Raw genomic sequence first — 16782 nt, forward strand, 5'->3', positions numbered from 1 at the left:
TGATCGTACAGCTACGACTGTCGAGGGGTTAATGAGTGAGAATGGTTTTATGCCTCAATTTAGCAATGTTCCAGCAATATCAGGGCGAGGACACCTGGGCTCTGATCCACCAAGCGACAGTAGCGTTACGACTGTCGTAAGTCTATGTTAAAGTATGGGAGTTACGATCCTCTTAGCGCTAAGACAGCTTTGTGGAACGGGGTCCTTGAATAGGTTAGTCGCATTGTACCCTTATAGGGAATCGAACCCACGTTGTCGGCGTGGTGAGATAATGGTATTTATCATATAATGGGTAGGTTTCTCGGCAGGATAAAGCCAACGGATAAAAACGATATCCGTTGGGGTCATATGCGGATAAAGATGCAAATATCAAAGGTCAAGTAGGGACTACTTTCACTGTTTATAAACAAACATGGCGTCGCCCTCGTCATCTGGCGATCGAGTCAGAATTTACCATCGGGAATCTGGAAAAACTACAGGGATAATTGCTATCATTATCAAAAGAACAGTCTATTATACTGAAAATCAGTGTCTAACTGTGACGTAGCTAAGGCATTTTATAAGTTTTGGCAACTTTGGAGATATAAATTTCGACACAATTTTGCGAGGGCACGAGGCCTAGCCAAGCGGGATCAGTAGCCATATCTGTGCTTGTAGACCTCTGCGGCTTGAAACCTTCTCTACAAATTAAAATAGTTGGATTTGGGACCAAATATGTTTGAATTGTTACCTTGTTTCGTTTTGTCGCTGTGTGTACATCTGACTACACTTCTTAACGTTATGACAGACCGACTGTCAACAACGTCTGACCGTGGCCGTAACGTCTCATAGACTAGGGTTAGAGTAGCTTCCCTTTGACAAAGGGAAGTTACTCTAGCGGACAGACCGATTGATTGCCGCGAGAGGAAAATATAAACCATTGTTGTTTTGCGTATATGTTGCTTCGCCACTGTATAAGAAACGGATTTCAGTTGGAACTATATTGGCTACTGTCACTGTCCGACTGACACATCACTTACCCTATGACGTAATATGTATAAATGCGCGCATTCCAGGAAAACTCGCAATGTTTCGGTAATGTTTGTGAGAGAGGGATAGCGATTTTGAAACACAGAATTAAAGAATGACATTATATGATAAAGAGGTTATCACGCTTGTGTGTTTGGGGATGGTAAATATCCTGTATTAGGAATAAACACTATGTATTTAGCTCGCCAAGGCTCGCTAAATACAATGTTTATTCCTAATGCAGGATATTTACCATCCCCAAACACATTCGCGTGATAACCTCTATTTATCCCCACCACGCGCCAAGTAAGGTAGTTAGACTTAGTGGTGAGGTCGCTTTGAGGAACGGGACGGATTTGGAACTTACCTACAGCGCCAACAACCACCAGTTTCGCGATGAACAACAGGAAATTCGTCACCTTGTCAACAACTGCCACTCTAGAAAGAAAAACGTAAACAATTTCGCTAATTAAAACTAAATTGAGCATTAACTTCATATGAAAAGGTTCATAGACGGGGCCTCGATTCTGACATTCAGTTTCCAGACTGTCCAGATTGAAGTTGATTCCAAATGAATGAAAAGTTACCATGGGAACTGCTTCATGTGATATAACATTAATGGCGAAACCCATCTTGTTCTGAAAGCAACCGTCTACATATATTAGTATACAACAGGAATTAGTGAGTGAGTGAGTTGGGTTTAACGCCGCTTTTAACAGTATTCCAGTTATATCACGGCGTGTCAGCTTAATGTGGGAGGAAAGCCCGAAGTGATGCAGGTCTCAGACGTTTACCACTTCGGTGAAACCCATGAGCACGGGTATGGTGCTGACAAACCTAGAAACATAATCGGGGCGAACCGGGATTCGAACCCACAATCATAGGTTTCTGGCGTGCCCAAGGGACACAACTCTGCACAGCGAATCGCGGCGCCTTAGACGACTGGGCCACCCGTGCCCCCTACAACAGGAACTAACTCAATATAGATTTGTTAATAGGAATGAAGGCATGTACTTACCTAACTATGTTTTCCAGAATCAGCACAAATGCCTTTTTCGCTCCCATGCAAAAGTTTTTGCCATACACAGCAGTCTGAAAGTATGTCGATATATCAGGTGTACTCTCAATGTTAGAGAAACAGTATTAACAAATAACATCTGCCTATATGAATGAGGGGCGGTCGGGTAGCCTAGTGGTTAAAGCGTTCGCTCGTCACGCCGAAGACCCGGGTTCGATTCCCGACATGGGTACAATGTGTGAAGCCCATTTCTGGTGTCCCCCGCCGTGATATTGCTGGAATATTGCTAAAAACGGCGTAAAACCATACTCACTCACTCACTCACTATATGAATGAAAAATCGCATATAAGTGAGTGAGAATGGTTTTACGCTGCTTTTAGCAATATTCCAGCAATATCATGGCGGGGGACGCCAGAATTGTCTTCACACAGTGAGTTGGTTTTGCGCCGTTTTTAGAAATATTCCAGCAATATCACAACGGGGAACACCAGAAATTGGTCCCCATGAATTGAACACAGGTTCCCGGCGTGACGAGCAAACGCTTTAACCAATAGGCTACCCCACCGCCCCTAATCCGGTTTTGAAATCGTGATGTGCATAGTAGGTGGGAATTCGGAAGCTGAACGTTTTGTCGGCAGCCATGCTGTAATATTACAATTGAGTACAAAGTTTACCTGCATGTCTACAGAACTATTGTTCCAAGTATCACACATTTATAGCTTATTTTTGTTTCACATACACACAAAGCAAATATAACTGTTGGATAGATTACTCCGCAACTTACCAAAATGTAAGCATTTTTATTCAACAATTTCAAGAATTTCTCCAAACACCAGAAGCAGCATTTCAGGCATCTATAAGGAAAACATAAAATGAATATTTATTAATATCGATAAAATAAAATATAAGTCATTTTAAGTGAGTAAGTTAAAAGTTCATTCAACATCGAGAATGGTTTGGAGATGGAAAACATGTCATCAATGCATTATCACCTAACCATTAACCATGCAGACGAATAACAACAGTAACATTTCCACGCTGGGCCACATAGGCCGGTGGTCCACGTGGGGGCTTACAACACCTCTGGCTCCGTTCCACAAAGCGATCTTAGCGTTAAGATGATCGTAAGCCTATGATAAAGTAAAAGGGAAACAGAAAAGATCGCTTCGTGGCCCAGGTTCCTATACAGGCACCCCAGTATAATTTTGAGTGCATAAAAACAAATGTGCGGAAGTCTTTTAGTGCCATTTGTTTTGGGGTTTTTTTTGTTTGTTTTTTTCAAAGCTCAAAGTTAGATAATAAGTTGAAATGTATAACTTGAAATTTCAACTTATGTATCAAGAAATTTCAACTTTGATCTTGAAATTTCCAGATACATACCAAGTTGACATTTCCAGATGCTATATTGAAATTTCCAGATGCTATGTTAGAATTTCAAGATACTAAGTTAACATTTCAAGATATATACCAAGTTGACATTTCAAGACAATGATCTTGAAATTCCACGATAACAGGTTGGAATTTTAAGATTTTAACTATAATTTTCAACGTATGTATCTTGAAATTTCAACTTAGCATCTTGAACTTAGTATCTTGAAATTCAAGAGAAAAAAAAATAATTAAGTTGCCCTAAAATGCTTCCTTACAAATGTTTTTGGGGCACATGTTTTTTTCAAACGTGTGACGTGGGCTGGGTTAGGCCTTTTCGTTAGTGCTAAAAAAAGATGCGCTTTTCATTTTTTCCCCACCAAGAACAACTCAAAAAACCCAGCTGGGAACACATGGAGCTCGGCTCTTTGATACAAACGGATTTAAAGTGACGCATCGATACCAGAGAAACATGCCATTTTATAACCTGAAATACTTCATTACTCTGGCTACTTTAACTCACTTGATGAAGAACTTCCCCACGGGGTTTTCCGTCCCCTTCAGCTTGTGGTCGATGTATTCTAACGCCACCCGGATCATCTGTACAATCGCGATGATCAGCGAACCAAACGCCAGGGTTCCAAGGTGGTATCTGTAAAAGACAACGTCACAAATCTGTACATATTCTCAAAAAAAGGGGACTCGCTAGTTAGAGCATTCACTTGTAGTACTTGTAATGTTGATATGCACCCTTCATTATCCTGCTTGCTTAAAGCCCAGTGAATGTGGTCGAGCCTTGTGGTACTGAGCCGAGGTCTGGTCAGTACCTGAAGACCCGTAAAGATCCGTGGTACAACAGGTCTTCAGCAACCCATGCTTACCGTAAAAGGCGACTATGCTTGTCGGAAGAGACGACTAACGGGATCGAGTGGTCAGGCTCGCTGACTTGGTTGATGCATGTCATCGATCCCAATTGCGTGGCTTGATGCCGATGAGGTCAATCACTGAATTGTCTGGTCGAGACTCCATTATTTACAGACCGCTGTCATATAGGTGGAATATTGCTAAGTGCGGCGTTGAACAAAAAGCAAACAGTACCTGAGTGTCCGCCATAATGACCCGAGGAGGGGGAAGGTTGGGATGTCCTTCTTCTTGTCCCAGGCCCAGTAGTAGGAGGCAAACGCTCCAGCCAGGGTCATCTGACCAAAGGCCACGACAAAGTTGACCAACCAGAAGAACATGAACACGTTGTAGATCTGCAGGTAGATGGTGTAGCTGAAAGGAGGGAAGGTTGAGTTGGAATTTCACATGAAAACTAAACTGCCGGGCAAACGAAACGTTGGTCAAATTGAACCAAAGAAGAAACGGTCCCTTACTTACTTACTTACTTTGGAGATTTAACGTGCGCTTTCCGACTGATGCGTATTTCTCACACGTTCATACGGTCCCTCGATGGTGACGTATTTTATAGTAAACCATTGTTACAGTCATAACTGCTGACGATTATACAACCGTGTCTTGTACTTGCTTGAGATTAATATTGTATCGATATTGTATGTTATTGTACATACTGGTATTATCGTTGTGTTTTGTTGGCAGTGTTTCTGAGACTGTTCTCAGCCTGGTAACATTTTGATAAAATCTAATTTTCAGGTGTATACCTTCTTTTGTCCGGCAGTGTACGTCATTGAGGATAAATATCAGGTGATTCCTGGTTGCTTTGGGTATTTTAATATACTTTAACTTTGAACTTTATATTAATGAATTGTTTGAAAATAACCGTACCAACCAAATCTTCTTTACGTTATTGTCAATTTCGTGGTTATATTTGTGGATCCGGACGTAGGGTTTCGGAAACAATGAAGTATGGGTGCCGAGTAATGACCCTTTTTTTATATTACGATTTAGAGTAGTAAGTGTCCGGAAGGTGGAATTAACGAGGTCCGTATTAACGAGGTTTCAGTATGTACTAATTCATCTTTTGTCATAAACGAATGTAAGTTATTCATGAACTGAATGGTGCCGTTCTGTGTCGAGTATTTAGTGAATGACACCGTGCATTCTTTCCATCTAGCCATTATTGTAGATACTCACTCTCCGCCATTGTATCGCAATTTTGTACAGAAATCTCCAAGTGAGGTGTTCGTAGTTGGCAAAATCTGAAACGTAAAAGGTACCCGTAGTGTACTTATTCTACATTATGAGGCCTTGATATGGAGTTGAATGTGAAATAGCGGCATCCATATTGATAGGAATTCGAAGCACTGGAGTGTCGCGTTCTAAGAACTTTAGTATAGCACAGTCTGTTATATTCATAACATTTGTACATTACAAAATATTGGAGAATATTCTACTTGTTGATCATTGTCATATAAACCAGCGTGAAATTATTATCCAGAGAAAACAAATACGTGCCTCTTGGTCACAAGCCAAATCTATGAGATTTGTCTTCTGTACAGCGGTTGGGTCTATGGTTCCATTGGGAAACGTGACGTTAATTGCTGACGTATTCTGGTTCCGTCCAACGCTGGCGAGATAGCTGAATGAACGTTAAGTCAATCATCATAGGAGGGGTGAAAGTGGGTTTAACGTCGCGTCCAAGATTATTGCACTTATATTGTCAATCATAATAGTTTTGCTACCACCTTTACTCGGGAAACAATCGTTTTTGATAATTTCTTGTATTGACTGACAGGCCGTGACAAACCGGCAAACCAAACTCACTCACTCATTCCATGAGCGTCACTAAAGGACACACAACACTCACTCACTCCATGAGCGTCACTGCCCGTGAAGATGCCCATGCTTGCCGTAAAAGGTGACTATGCTTGTCAAAGACATACATTTTCTGGTATAATGCGAACTGACCAATTACATTGAACAAATGAAGATATATATATACTGTACTATGTAAGAGGCGACTAACGGGATCGGGTGGTCAGGCTCGCTGACTTGGTTGATGCATTTCATCGATCCCAATTTCGTGGATCGATGCTCATGATGTCAGTCACTGGATTGTCTGGTTCCAGACTCGATTATTTACAGACCGCTGTCATATAGCTGGAATATTGCTAAGTGCGGTGTAACACAACAAACCAAGCAACCAACCATAAGCGTCACTAAAGGATACACAGCTATAGTTGCCCACACGGAGATGACCAACATCTGGAGGACAAATGGGATGATCGGCCACAGCAGTGTGAAGATCATGTTGCCTACAGCCCTGAAATAGAATAATTCTGATTAAATGAACGTTGTAAGCATCGTGAGAAGAATTTTTTTTTCTTGTTAACGAAAAGTAATAAATGAATCTGAACAATTAGATGTCCATGATAGTAGGACATTAAGCCGAAATCTTTGAGATTCAATGAAGTCGATTCTGGTCCCCAAAAGCTATAATGTACCTCTCATCAGCCAATTGGAGTTCATAAAAGTCATATGAATTCTTTAAAAAAAATTACCACCATCAGAATCCACGCGTTAATACTATCTATGTATATATCGTGCTGACATACATTGTCTTACATATTCCGTCTATCGTCTCCACATATTCCGTAGTTTCGAACTGTTGTTTCTAAAAGTTTAAGTAACCCGTACAGATCCGGGGTAGAATAGGTCTTCAGCTACCCATGCTTGCCGTAAAAAGCGACTATGCTTGTCGTAAGAGGCGACTAACGGGATCGGGTGGTCAGGCTCGCTGACTTGGTTGATGTAATGGATCCCAATTGGATGGATCGATGCTTATGATGTCAGTGATTGAATTGTCTGGTCCAGACTCGATTATTTACAGACCGACGTCATATAGCTGGAAATTGCTGAGTGCGGCGTTAAACAACAAACAAACAAACATAACAGTATTAGTAGGCTGGACCGTATTTATCATACCCCTAAATTGAACAATAATGAATACTAGAGCTATCGTGTCGACATACAAAAGCATACATTGTGTTATCTAATGAACCGGCAAACATATTCCCTTGCAAGAAAGTGGCTGTAAATGTAGAAACTCTGTACCAACCTGCTTCCTTCCTCGATGAGAGCAATGGCGATCCTGATTCTCTGGATGAGGAAGAGAAAGATGAGGAAGACGATGAGGAAGATTATTCCTGCTGTGATGCCTGTAGAAGAATGATATACACTTTGTCACCCGGAACATTCCCTTCACAACGTTATATCACTGTAGGTGTTATATTATCGGTAATACCTTGCTTGTCGGTAGCTATATGTATATAGTAAATTGTCATATCTACTACATGTGCTTAATAAAACTATATACAACTTGTCAATATTACTCTTGAATACTTTGATAAAATGTGAAATGTACACCTGAAAAAAAAGTAAAAATGTGAAAAGATTCTTTATTTTTATGTATACCGAACTTCCGTGTATCTCCCAATATATGCATGTAACATTGTTCCCATTTTGATTAATGTCTTAAATACTACCAATACCCGCTGAAACATTGATACAAAAATTACTGCATGTTGAGAGTCAGTGACCCAGAGAAATGAAGAAAGTAATTGAAGGAGTAGTCAAATAAATATTCCCGTGATGGTTGCATCATGGTTACAAAACAGTAGATATTCGATATATTTCAATATATCAATATGAGTATGTCACTGATTAAACAAAAAACACTGTGCATTTCGGCACATAATTAATACAAAATACGATTTTTAAAATGGCTCATTTATATGGGAATATATACTGAGCACAGCTTAACTTTTACCCCAGTATATAGTTATCGCCGATGGAACCTTGGTTCCCAATAGGTTCGGTGACTGAGGCATATTTTCGGTGTCCCCCAACGTGACATTTCTGTAGTACTCCAACATACGAACGGGTACAAATTTCAAATTTCTACTTCATTAATTATGATTATTTATTTGATTAAACATTATTATTTTCTTAGTTTATCAAAATGCCAGGACGTAGAATCGCAAATGATTACGCTGACTAAATAAGGCAAAGGCACTGTGAAAACTAAGTTCAAATTTAGGGTCATGTGATGAAGCGGTGTGGTGGACAATCTTACCCAAACCAAGATAGAATTTCTCTTTCGCAAATTCCATTTTTATGACAGCGATGTGGAGAGAGAAGGTTTCGGCGCTGCCCTTGGTCTCGAAATACATGTAGATGCCGAACACCGCGCCTACAACACATAGACACCTTCAGCATACATGGAGGAAAAATAATAGCTGTGTTTTATTTATATTACTTAAACAAGATTGAACCTTGGTCCTGTGTACCGGGAATCTGACCAATCAGTAAGCAGGTGATGTGTGTGTGGTTGTTATTTAACGCTGCATTCAGAAATTGTCCACCCTTAAATAATCGAGTCTGGACCAGACGATCAAGTGATCAACAACGCTGACTTTGTGTGCTGGCTATTAGGTGCCTCACTCTGGCAGCGTGGGTCCGAATCCTGGATGGGACTCAACCCCAAAACAGCACGAGAATCTCTACTTGACTCAGAAAGGGTTATCCCAAATTTAACATTTGTTACATTTGACAACTTTCTAAATGGCATTGTGTTCATGATCAAGTGATCGATATTATGAGCAAGGAACCACATCGTCTGGGTACGATGACACACAGTCAACCAAATCACCGAGTCTGACCACCCGATCCATTAAGTCGACTTAAGTTAAGACTATGACCAGCATCGGTTTCTAGGAATCCATTCGAAAACGGAATCCCAACGGGGCCCGATTGCAGTCGCGGATATGGACGTGTTTGGAAACTGACATATTACTATTTACTTGTCAGTGATAGAATCGATAAGCTATATGAATCTTATCATTGGCGGGGGATCTATGCTGATTTTGACGTAAGAGGTGACTGCGTTAAATAACAAACCAGCAAACAGAAATATGGACTCGCATTTAATTATAGAGACTAAATCAAACAATGTCATTAACGGTTGTGTATATGTATATATCGTTTAAGTTCATTTCGTGTTAGATTTAACAAATACATAATAAACAGCAACAAACATACTGTCTTGCCAAATACACGCCAAACCTCCCACTGTCAACCATCCTTCATAATACAGTGTCTTATATCTCCAATGATTATGATTGAAATTATTATTATTATTATTATTATTGACATACAGTACCTCCGGCAAATAGAAAGACAAAGGCGACAACCGTCACCCACACCATCACCCCCGCGATCCATCGCATCAGTACAATCCATATAAGGGATATTAGGCACGCCAGGCAGAGGGCGCTGTGGAGGCAAGCAAGGTGTCCGCATTTTAGAAATATTTGTGTTAAAAACAATAATGTATTCCACAGAATCATTACTGGAACTGAAAAAGGATGACACATATACCGTTACTGGGTGAGTTAACGGTTTCATGTCTCAGTCAACAATATTACAGTGACCTGTAAGTCTGACCAGTGGTTGACCGCATGAACACTGACCAAAACTGTTGAGAGCCCGAAGACACAAAATCATCCAGTGGCCCGTTCCAAAACATGATCTTAGCGTTGCCGTAAGTCAGTGTCGACGTATGAGAGTTACGACCATCTTAGGGCCAATGTTACACATTAAAACCAGTCGGTCCTCTTTAGTACTAAATAGTTTAAGAGAAGAAAACACTTATAATCTTGCTCAGGTTTTTATACCAAATAATTGTTCGCTAGTCAGGTTCTAAAAAATGGGTTTTCCTCGCCCTCTCATCGCAGTATAGGGGCGGTCGGGCAGCCTCGTGGTTAAAGCGTTCGCTCGTCACGCCGAAGACCCGGGTTCGATTCCCGACATGGGTACAATGTTTGAAGCCTATTTCTGGTGTCCCCCGCCGTGATATTGCTGGAATATTGCTAAAAGCGGCGTAAAACCATACTCACTCACTCACTCATCGCAGTATAAATTGTCAATGCAAAAGAATAACCAGTCTAGATTATCCGCCAAACAGATTCCATTCCACAGAAACAAATGTGCATCAAAACAGTGTCAGGCCGTATTTCTTTTTGTAATCCTACGAGCTTCTTTTTGTTACAGTGACCCAGGTTAGAATAACTCCCTACAACTCTACTGCTTGTAGGAAGCGATACAATGTATCGGGTAGGCAGGTTTGATCGTACCCCGACATTACTCGACTGGATTATCTGTCTCCCGATTAGATTGTTTAAAAGGCCGCTGTAATATAGTTGGAAAATTCCTGACTGAAATTTGAAATTAATATAGAGTGACAACCATAAGACAAGAGTATGAAGGGATGCACTCACATTAAAATCATCCACCAGGATGTCTGCACATCAGCGATTGCCTTCTCCCCGTACTGCTTGGCTTGCAAGAAAATGTCAAACACCCTGGAAGATAATTGTAATAATGTAAATCTTGCATGGCATGTACAGCATATGTCACATATAGCATGGCGAAAGTGAAGATGCACATCATTCAAGATCACAAATAACTCAACAAGAAAACGCTGATGCAAGGCATTAGCGCTGTCACAAACTCTTTGTTCGTCAAATCAAATGTACAATTTAATAATTTTCCCATGTTAAAACAATGTGAACAATATTGGTTCCAATTCATTCCCTGATTTACATTTCACACTATGGTTCTTAGTACGATTACCCACTTACATACTGAATTCGAAAAACAAATCATTGTCCTTCCACGGTAAATGAAAACAGTAGCCTATTATTCCGCTTGTCGTGAACCATCACTTAGACACTGTCTACCTCTCGTTATTGCTGCATAAATGACATGCATTTCAGTATTCAAATACTGCCAACTAACAACAGGAATGTTAAGAACCTACGGTTATGACGAACTCAAAGGGACCTCTAATTTTAGTTCGTTATATGGGATTGCTGGAACGTATCATTTGAAACACTGTGGCTATTGTTTCATACTTACTGTGATGCTTTTTGTAGAGTCGTTCCATTAATTACACCGCTTATTCCAGTCAGGTTCACGTTGTTTCCTTTCCCGTCCACCAAGACACTTTCGCCAAGCTTTAGTAAGTCGTCGATAGGCAAGCATCGTTGAACAACTATAACATAGCAACATGGTACTAACTGCAAGTACTGCTTGGGACACAAGAACTCCCTGTCGAACAGAGAGATGTTGAGACTTGTTTTTATTTTGAAACTGACGTTGAAGCAACAAACTAATAAATACACTTAAATGCAAAGTTTTGTATATACGCACGTTAATTCTAAGATGCTTCGCTAAAAGAGCCGACAGTACATTATCTTGCTATAAACTATAAAAGTTGGTAAAAATATATATTATCGTCCATAAACCTATGAAGACGGTATAGTTATTTGTTGTCAGTGAATCACACCATGAGCGTCGTTCTACGCAACTGGGATGACATGCATCAACCTAGCCAGCGAGCGTGACCATCCGATCCCGCGAGTTAACTCTTGGGTTGCTGAAGACCCATTCTAACTCTCTTCTCGGTGACACTTGAAACTGAAAGTGAATGACTTGTTCCCCATATTAATGAGCCAGAATGGTGCTCGGGGACACGGGTTCAATTGTATTTAAACATCTTACTGAAAGATAAGTACCTACCCGATCTACTCTTAAGATAATACGGAGCACACTCTTGGTCGATGATAAGCGTGTGTATATCCTGGAAGGGAATATAGATGATGTATACTTTAAAAAAAATAAACAATAGAGATGAGTACAGAAATTATATTTTTCACAGAAAAATTATATATGTCATTCACATTTCAAATCATGGGAGTATCTTTTGATAATAATAAAAAAAAAATAATATTAACAATATCATTTGCATATAATTGCCTTCTTTTTCAGTGTATACATATAAATAGCCATATTATATTTTTATGTATTCTACATATACATGTTCTAACATCTTACCTTGGTTTTATCAACGCCGTCTTTACATATCATATCTGATTTATCTCCAAATGTGGACTGAAAAAACGCATAGTTGACATCTGGACACTTCGATACACAAACCTGTAAAACAGAAAGCGGTTCATTATAAAACCAAATCGGAACTGGCATATCAGACAAAGCATACGTTACCAAATCAGCGTTGCTCGTGATAATGGCTGTTATTTTAATATAAGGAGGAAAACACTTACGTTATAAGAATGTGATTAAAGAGCCAGGGAAAATGATAGCTCACATGTCCCATTTTGCAGAAGGAGTTTTCTTTAGAAATAATCAGTGATCCATGATCAACCTATGGCTGCTAATTCACACATTATTTATCAGATTTTTCACTTTCACCGATTTTCTTATGTGCCTTTGAGCAGAGAGTTTCAAAAAATTCCAAAAATGTCCAATTGAGTTTTACTCACTTGTGGCGTAGGGCATCCATTGACGACCACCCCCGGGCCGACCCGTGCACACTGCACAAGGTCGAAGAAGAACAGGTAAGGCCTCCCTCTGTTGGCAGTAAGGAATATTTGTAGTCGTGGTACGTACATATGTATCCAAGGCTCGTACATTAGTGGATGGTTAAAGCCTTGTGGTTAACGCATGGTTAAAGCGTTCGCGCATCACGCTGACGACCCGGTTCGATTCCCCACATGGTACAATGTGTGAAGCCCATTTCCATTGTCCCCTGGCGTTACATTGCTTGAATACTGCTAAACGTAAAATAATATTCACTCACTCACTGGTACCAGACCCATTATTTGTAATGGATGACGAGTTCAATCAGATAAAGTCAAGCTCCAGACATGATGCCACATGCGAACACCAGACATTGTTCCTGTCTAATAGGTCTTTGGCTGATTGAATCATTTACATAAAATGTGTATTTGAAATGACTCGCTGACGCTGACGTGATTCAAGCATGTCATCGATCCCAATTGCGTGGCTCGATGCGCATGACATCAATCACTGGATTGTCTGGTCCAGACTCGGTTATTTACAGACCGCCGTCATATAGCTGGAATATTGCTGAGTGCGGCGTTAAACAACAAACAAACAAATCATGGCGGAGAATAGCAGAGTACCCATGAGGGGATTCCAACCTTGGCGTAGAAACTAAAGATGAAAGAGACCTGCCATAACTGTTAACCAATAACGTTAAGGGTCTCTCGATTAAAATACCACCAAACATCAACGACAATAGAACAGCACCTATGTATTTTTCGAAGCATTTTGAAATACTTACTTCTGGTTCCCAAATCCACACGTTTCGCCATTTGAGTTCTGCGGATAGAGTAGGGCACTGGGGTTGCCTAGGGCATATGCTGCAAAACAATCATAACAGGTTATTCTCAATAACATACGGTAATGAACCGTTCGTCAGGAAACGAAAGCGTCAATTTTCAACATGTAATCCTTTATAGGGAACACAGTCAGGGAAGATGATGGATAGAAGAAGTCTTCAGCAAGCCATGGTTGTCGTAAGAGGCGACCATGCTTGCCGTAAGAGGCGACCATGCTTGCCGTAAGAGGCGACCATGCTTGCGGTAAGAAGCGACTAAGCTTGTCGTAAGAGGCGACCATGCTTGCGGTAAGAAGCGACTAAGCTTGTCGTAAGAGGCGGCTATACTTGCCGTAAGAGGCGGCTATGCTTGCCGTAAGAGGCGACCATGCTTGCCGTAAGAAGCGACTATGCTTGTCGTAAGAGGCGACCACGCTTGTCGTAAGAGGCGTCTATGCTTGTCGTAAGAGGCGACTATGCTTGCCGTAAGAGGGGAGTCAGGCTCACGGACTTAGCTGATAAATGCCATCGTATCCAAATTGTGTAGATAGATGTTCATGACATCAATCAATGGACTGTCGGGCCCAGACTCGATTACTTACAGACCGCTGTCATATAGCTGGAATATTGCTGACTGTGGCGTTAAACAACAAACAAACATTGTATTCAGATAAGTGAATAATAATTAGGGAAGCAATACGACCATATATTTTGTTCGCGAAATAAACATAAATACCCCCAATATTGCGTCCTATACACAAAGAAATTCTGAATCGGAAACGCATAATTCTCATTGACTCCTATGGCACGCATCAAGGATGATTGAATCATTAAACCCATTACATTTGTGGACTGAACGTTACAATTATCTAGCATGACTTTTGAAATACACTCGAAATGCGTCACTGGTTGAGTGTCATCAATTATAACATTGAAATCTCCTTTCGCCGTAGCTTTAACGCCTGAGCATTGTTAATGATGACATCACTACTCAAGTAGAATTCTTGAAAATCAAAAGAAGCTTACCCCCATGTTATGCCTATAGTACCCTCAAAATGATCACTGAAATCCCCTGGACTCGAAAACAGAAAGACCCGGGTAAATCCACGAATGGTACCAGGTACGGTATGCTTACCAAAATAGGCCACGACGACCAGTCCGATGATGAAGACAAAGAACAAGAGACAGCAGATGATGTCTGTGCACGATCTGGGGACATCAATATTCGTACAATCGTTATAGGTACAGGGCAACATACAGACATGTGTTCTGTGGCTCGCCTTACTGAGGCTGAATTGCTAAAGTGATAATTTTAGGCACACCAGGGAAGTGAAAATACAAAGAATTGCATTATCTATGTTTGGACTTGCTTTATTTTATCAATATGCAATAACGGTTTTTTTAATTTCTTTCAGAGCATTATATAAAAGATGGATGGAGATAGATAAGTGTCTAAAGAAACAAATTTGTAAAGACAATGCCGTTATCCACAGCATCAGTGGACGTTTGGTTGACACACCACAGGTAGTGGTAATAAGTAGTATAATGCTTCGTCTAATTATTTTAGAAATAGCTCACTGTACCAGCTGGAGAATATTCTTGTTACAGCTGTATCTTTGACAAGGTATAACATAAGTCCACAGGAAGTAGAATTATAACGCTTTGCTCTGTAGCATTGCTGGCGTGAAACAAAAACAATTGTTGACGTAAATTACTAACAGTATTGTTAAGGTAACTTACTGACAACATTGTTGACGTAAATTACAGACAGTATTGTTGACGTAAATTACAAACAACATTGGTGACGTAAATTACAGACAGTATTGTTGACGTAAATTACAGACAACATTGGTGACGTAAATTACAGACATTTGTTGACGTAAATAACAGACAACATTGTGGACGTAAATTAGAGACAGTATTGTTGACATATATTGTGTAATGTAGTCACAATAGTGACGACGTCATATTTTTAGAAGACAATACTCCTTAATAGTGGATAACAAAGATAACGTTGTTATTGTTTATAAAAGTGTCACCCAAATCAAGGGGACTCGCGTGATCATGTTGTTTGTGTCGCTGGGAAGAGTTGCGTCCCGTAGGGGTACCATGATCGTAAAATCATTGGTTCGAATCCCAGATTCTTGGTTTGTCAGTACCATACACGTGCTCATTTCACCAAACTTGTAAATGTTTTAGACCTGCATCACTTCGGGCTTTCCTAAGTAAGGCACGCCGTGATGTGATTGAAATTCTGTTCATAAACAGAACTCACTCACTCCTAATAATTTACGTATCTAGTAATATCACTAAGACAGCTACATTCTTATAATCTCTATTTACGCTTTACAATGTTTGTCATAATGGAATATAAAACCAGGTTTTCCAAGAAATGTGCTCGACATAAAGGTCATAATGCTGTGCGTATGTATAGCTGAGCACCCGCCGTGATATTTCTGGATTATTGCTAATACCATACTCACCCACTCACTCACTCACTCACTCACTGTAGCTGAGTACTGGTGAAGAGGCGTAACAGACAGCAGTTAACCCACAAAGAAATAACCTTCCAAACGGCTGAGTGATTTTTAATGCTTCACGTATAACATCAAGTCTTCAAACAACTTACCGGGTGACATTTGGCAGCTAGCTATTCATCTTTTAGAACTGTTAGTACAAAAAAGTGGCCCAATATTCAATTCAACCCCCCGATGGACGAACTCTTCAAAGCGAAATGCGTCGCCTTCGACGTCTGGGCCGTCTGGGCCCCCGTGGCGTTAACCCGTCGCTGAGTGAGTATAATTATATGGCGCAATTAGTACGAATACTTCGCTTTACTCAGTCTACCCATATTGGGAGCTGAACCTGGTCTTCGGAGGAGTGACGAGTGAACGTCTTTACCACTTAGCTACCAACTTACCTGTTTTTAATCGGGCCTTTCCTTGATGGGTCATACTCGTCCTTGGCTGCAATAAAGACAATAATATTAAGGTACAATATGCAGTCATACATTCATTGTCATTCGGGTGGTTCTGATGACAATTATGGTTATTCTGAATTATTCCGAATCATCCGAACTTGACATGTACCAATCGATGGAAGCTGTAAATGATTCATTTTGGTTTGCATGAATACTGTTTGAACTAGGCAACGCATTGATTTGTCTTCAAACGAGGGCAATTGGTAGTTATTTTATTTTCAGGCGAGGTTTTGTGTTAATAT

At 40.4% G+C, this 16782-nt stretch overlaps 1 protein-coding gene across 1 annotated transcript in view; it reads right to left on the reverse strand.

The window, feature by feature from the left end:
• Positions 1-16782, reverse strand: part of LOC139459691 (choline transporter-like protein 2) — a 38564-nt gene that overhangs the window by 4248 nt on the left and 17534 nt on the right. The window contains exons 3-21 of the mRNA XM_071241315.1: positions 16481-16526; positions 14696-14769; positions 13525-13603; positions 12701-12788; positions 12252-12353; positions 11937-11997; positions 11274-11409; positions 10634-10717; positions 9517-9629; positions 8431-8547; positions 7414-7513; positions 6526-6618; positions 5811-5934; positions 5490-5554; positions 4494-4670; positions 3919-4047; positions 2812-2881; positions 2027-2100; positions 1376-1446 (exon numbers count right to left, since the gene is read on the reverse strand). Coding sequence (XP_071097416.1) covers positions 1376-1446; positions 2027-2100; positions 2812-2881; positions 3919-4047; positions 4494-4670; positions 5490-5554; positions 5811-5934; positions 6526-6618; positions 7414-7513; positions 8431-8547; positions 9517-9629; positions 10634-10717; positions 11274-11409; positions 11937-11997; positions 12252-12353; positions 12701-12788; positions 13525-13603; positions 14696-14769; positions 16481-16526 — 1803 coding nt within the window. The remainder of the gene's footprint in view (positions 1-1375; positions 1447-2026; positions 2101-2811; positions 2882-3918; positions 4048-4493; positions 4671-5489; positions 5555-5810; positions 5935-6525; positions 6619-7413; positions 7514-8430; positions 8548-9516; positions 9630-10633; positions 10718-11273; positions 11410-11936; positions 11998-12251; positions 12354-12700; positions 12789-13524; positions 13604-14695; positions 14770-16480; positions 16527-16782) is intronic.

This window comes from Haliotis cracherodii, unplaced genomic scaffold, assembly GCF_022045235.1.
Source record: "Haliotis cracherodii isolate W230 unplaced genomic scaffold, xgHalCrac1.p SCAF_13, whole genome shotgun sequence".
Lineage (NCBI taxonomy): Eukaryota > Metazoa > Mollusca > Gastropoda > Lepetellida > Haliotidae > Haliotis > Haliotis cracherodii.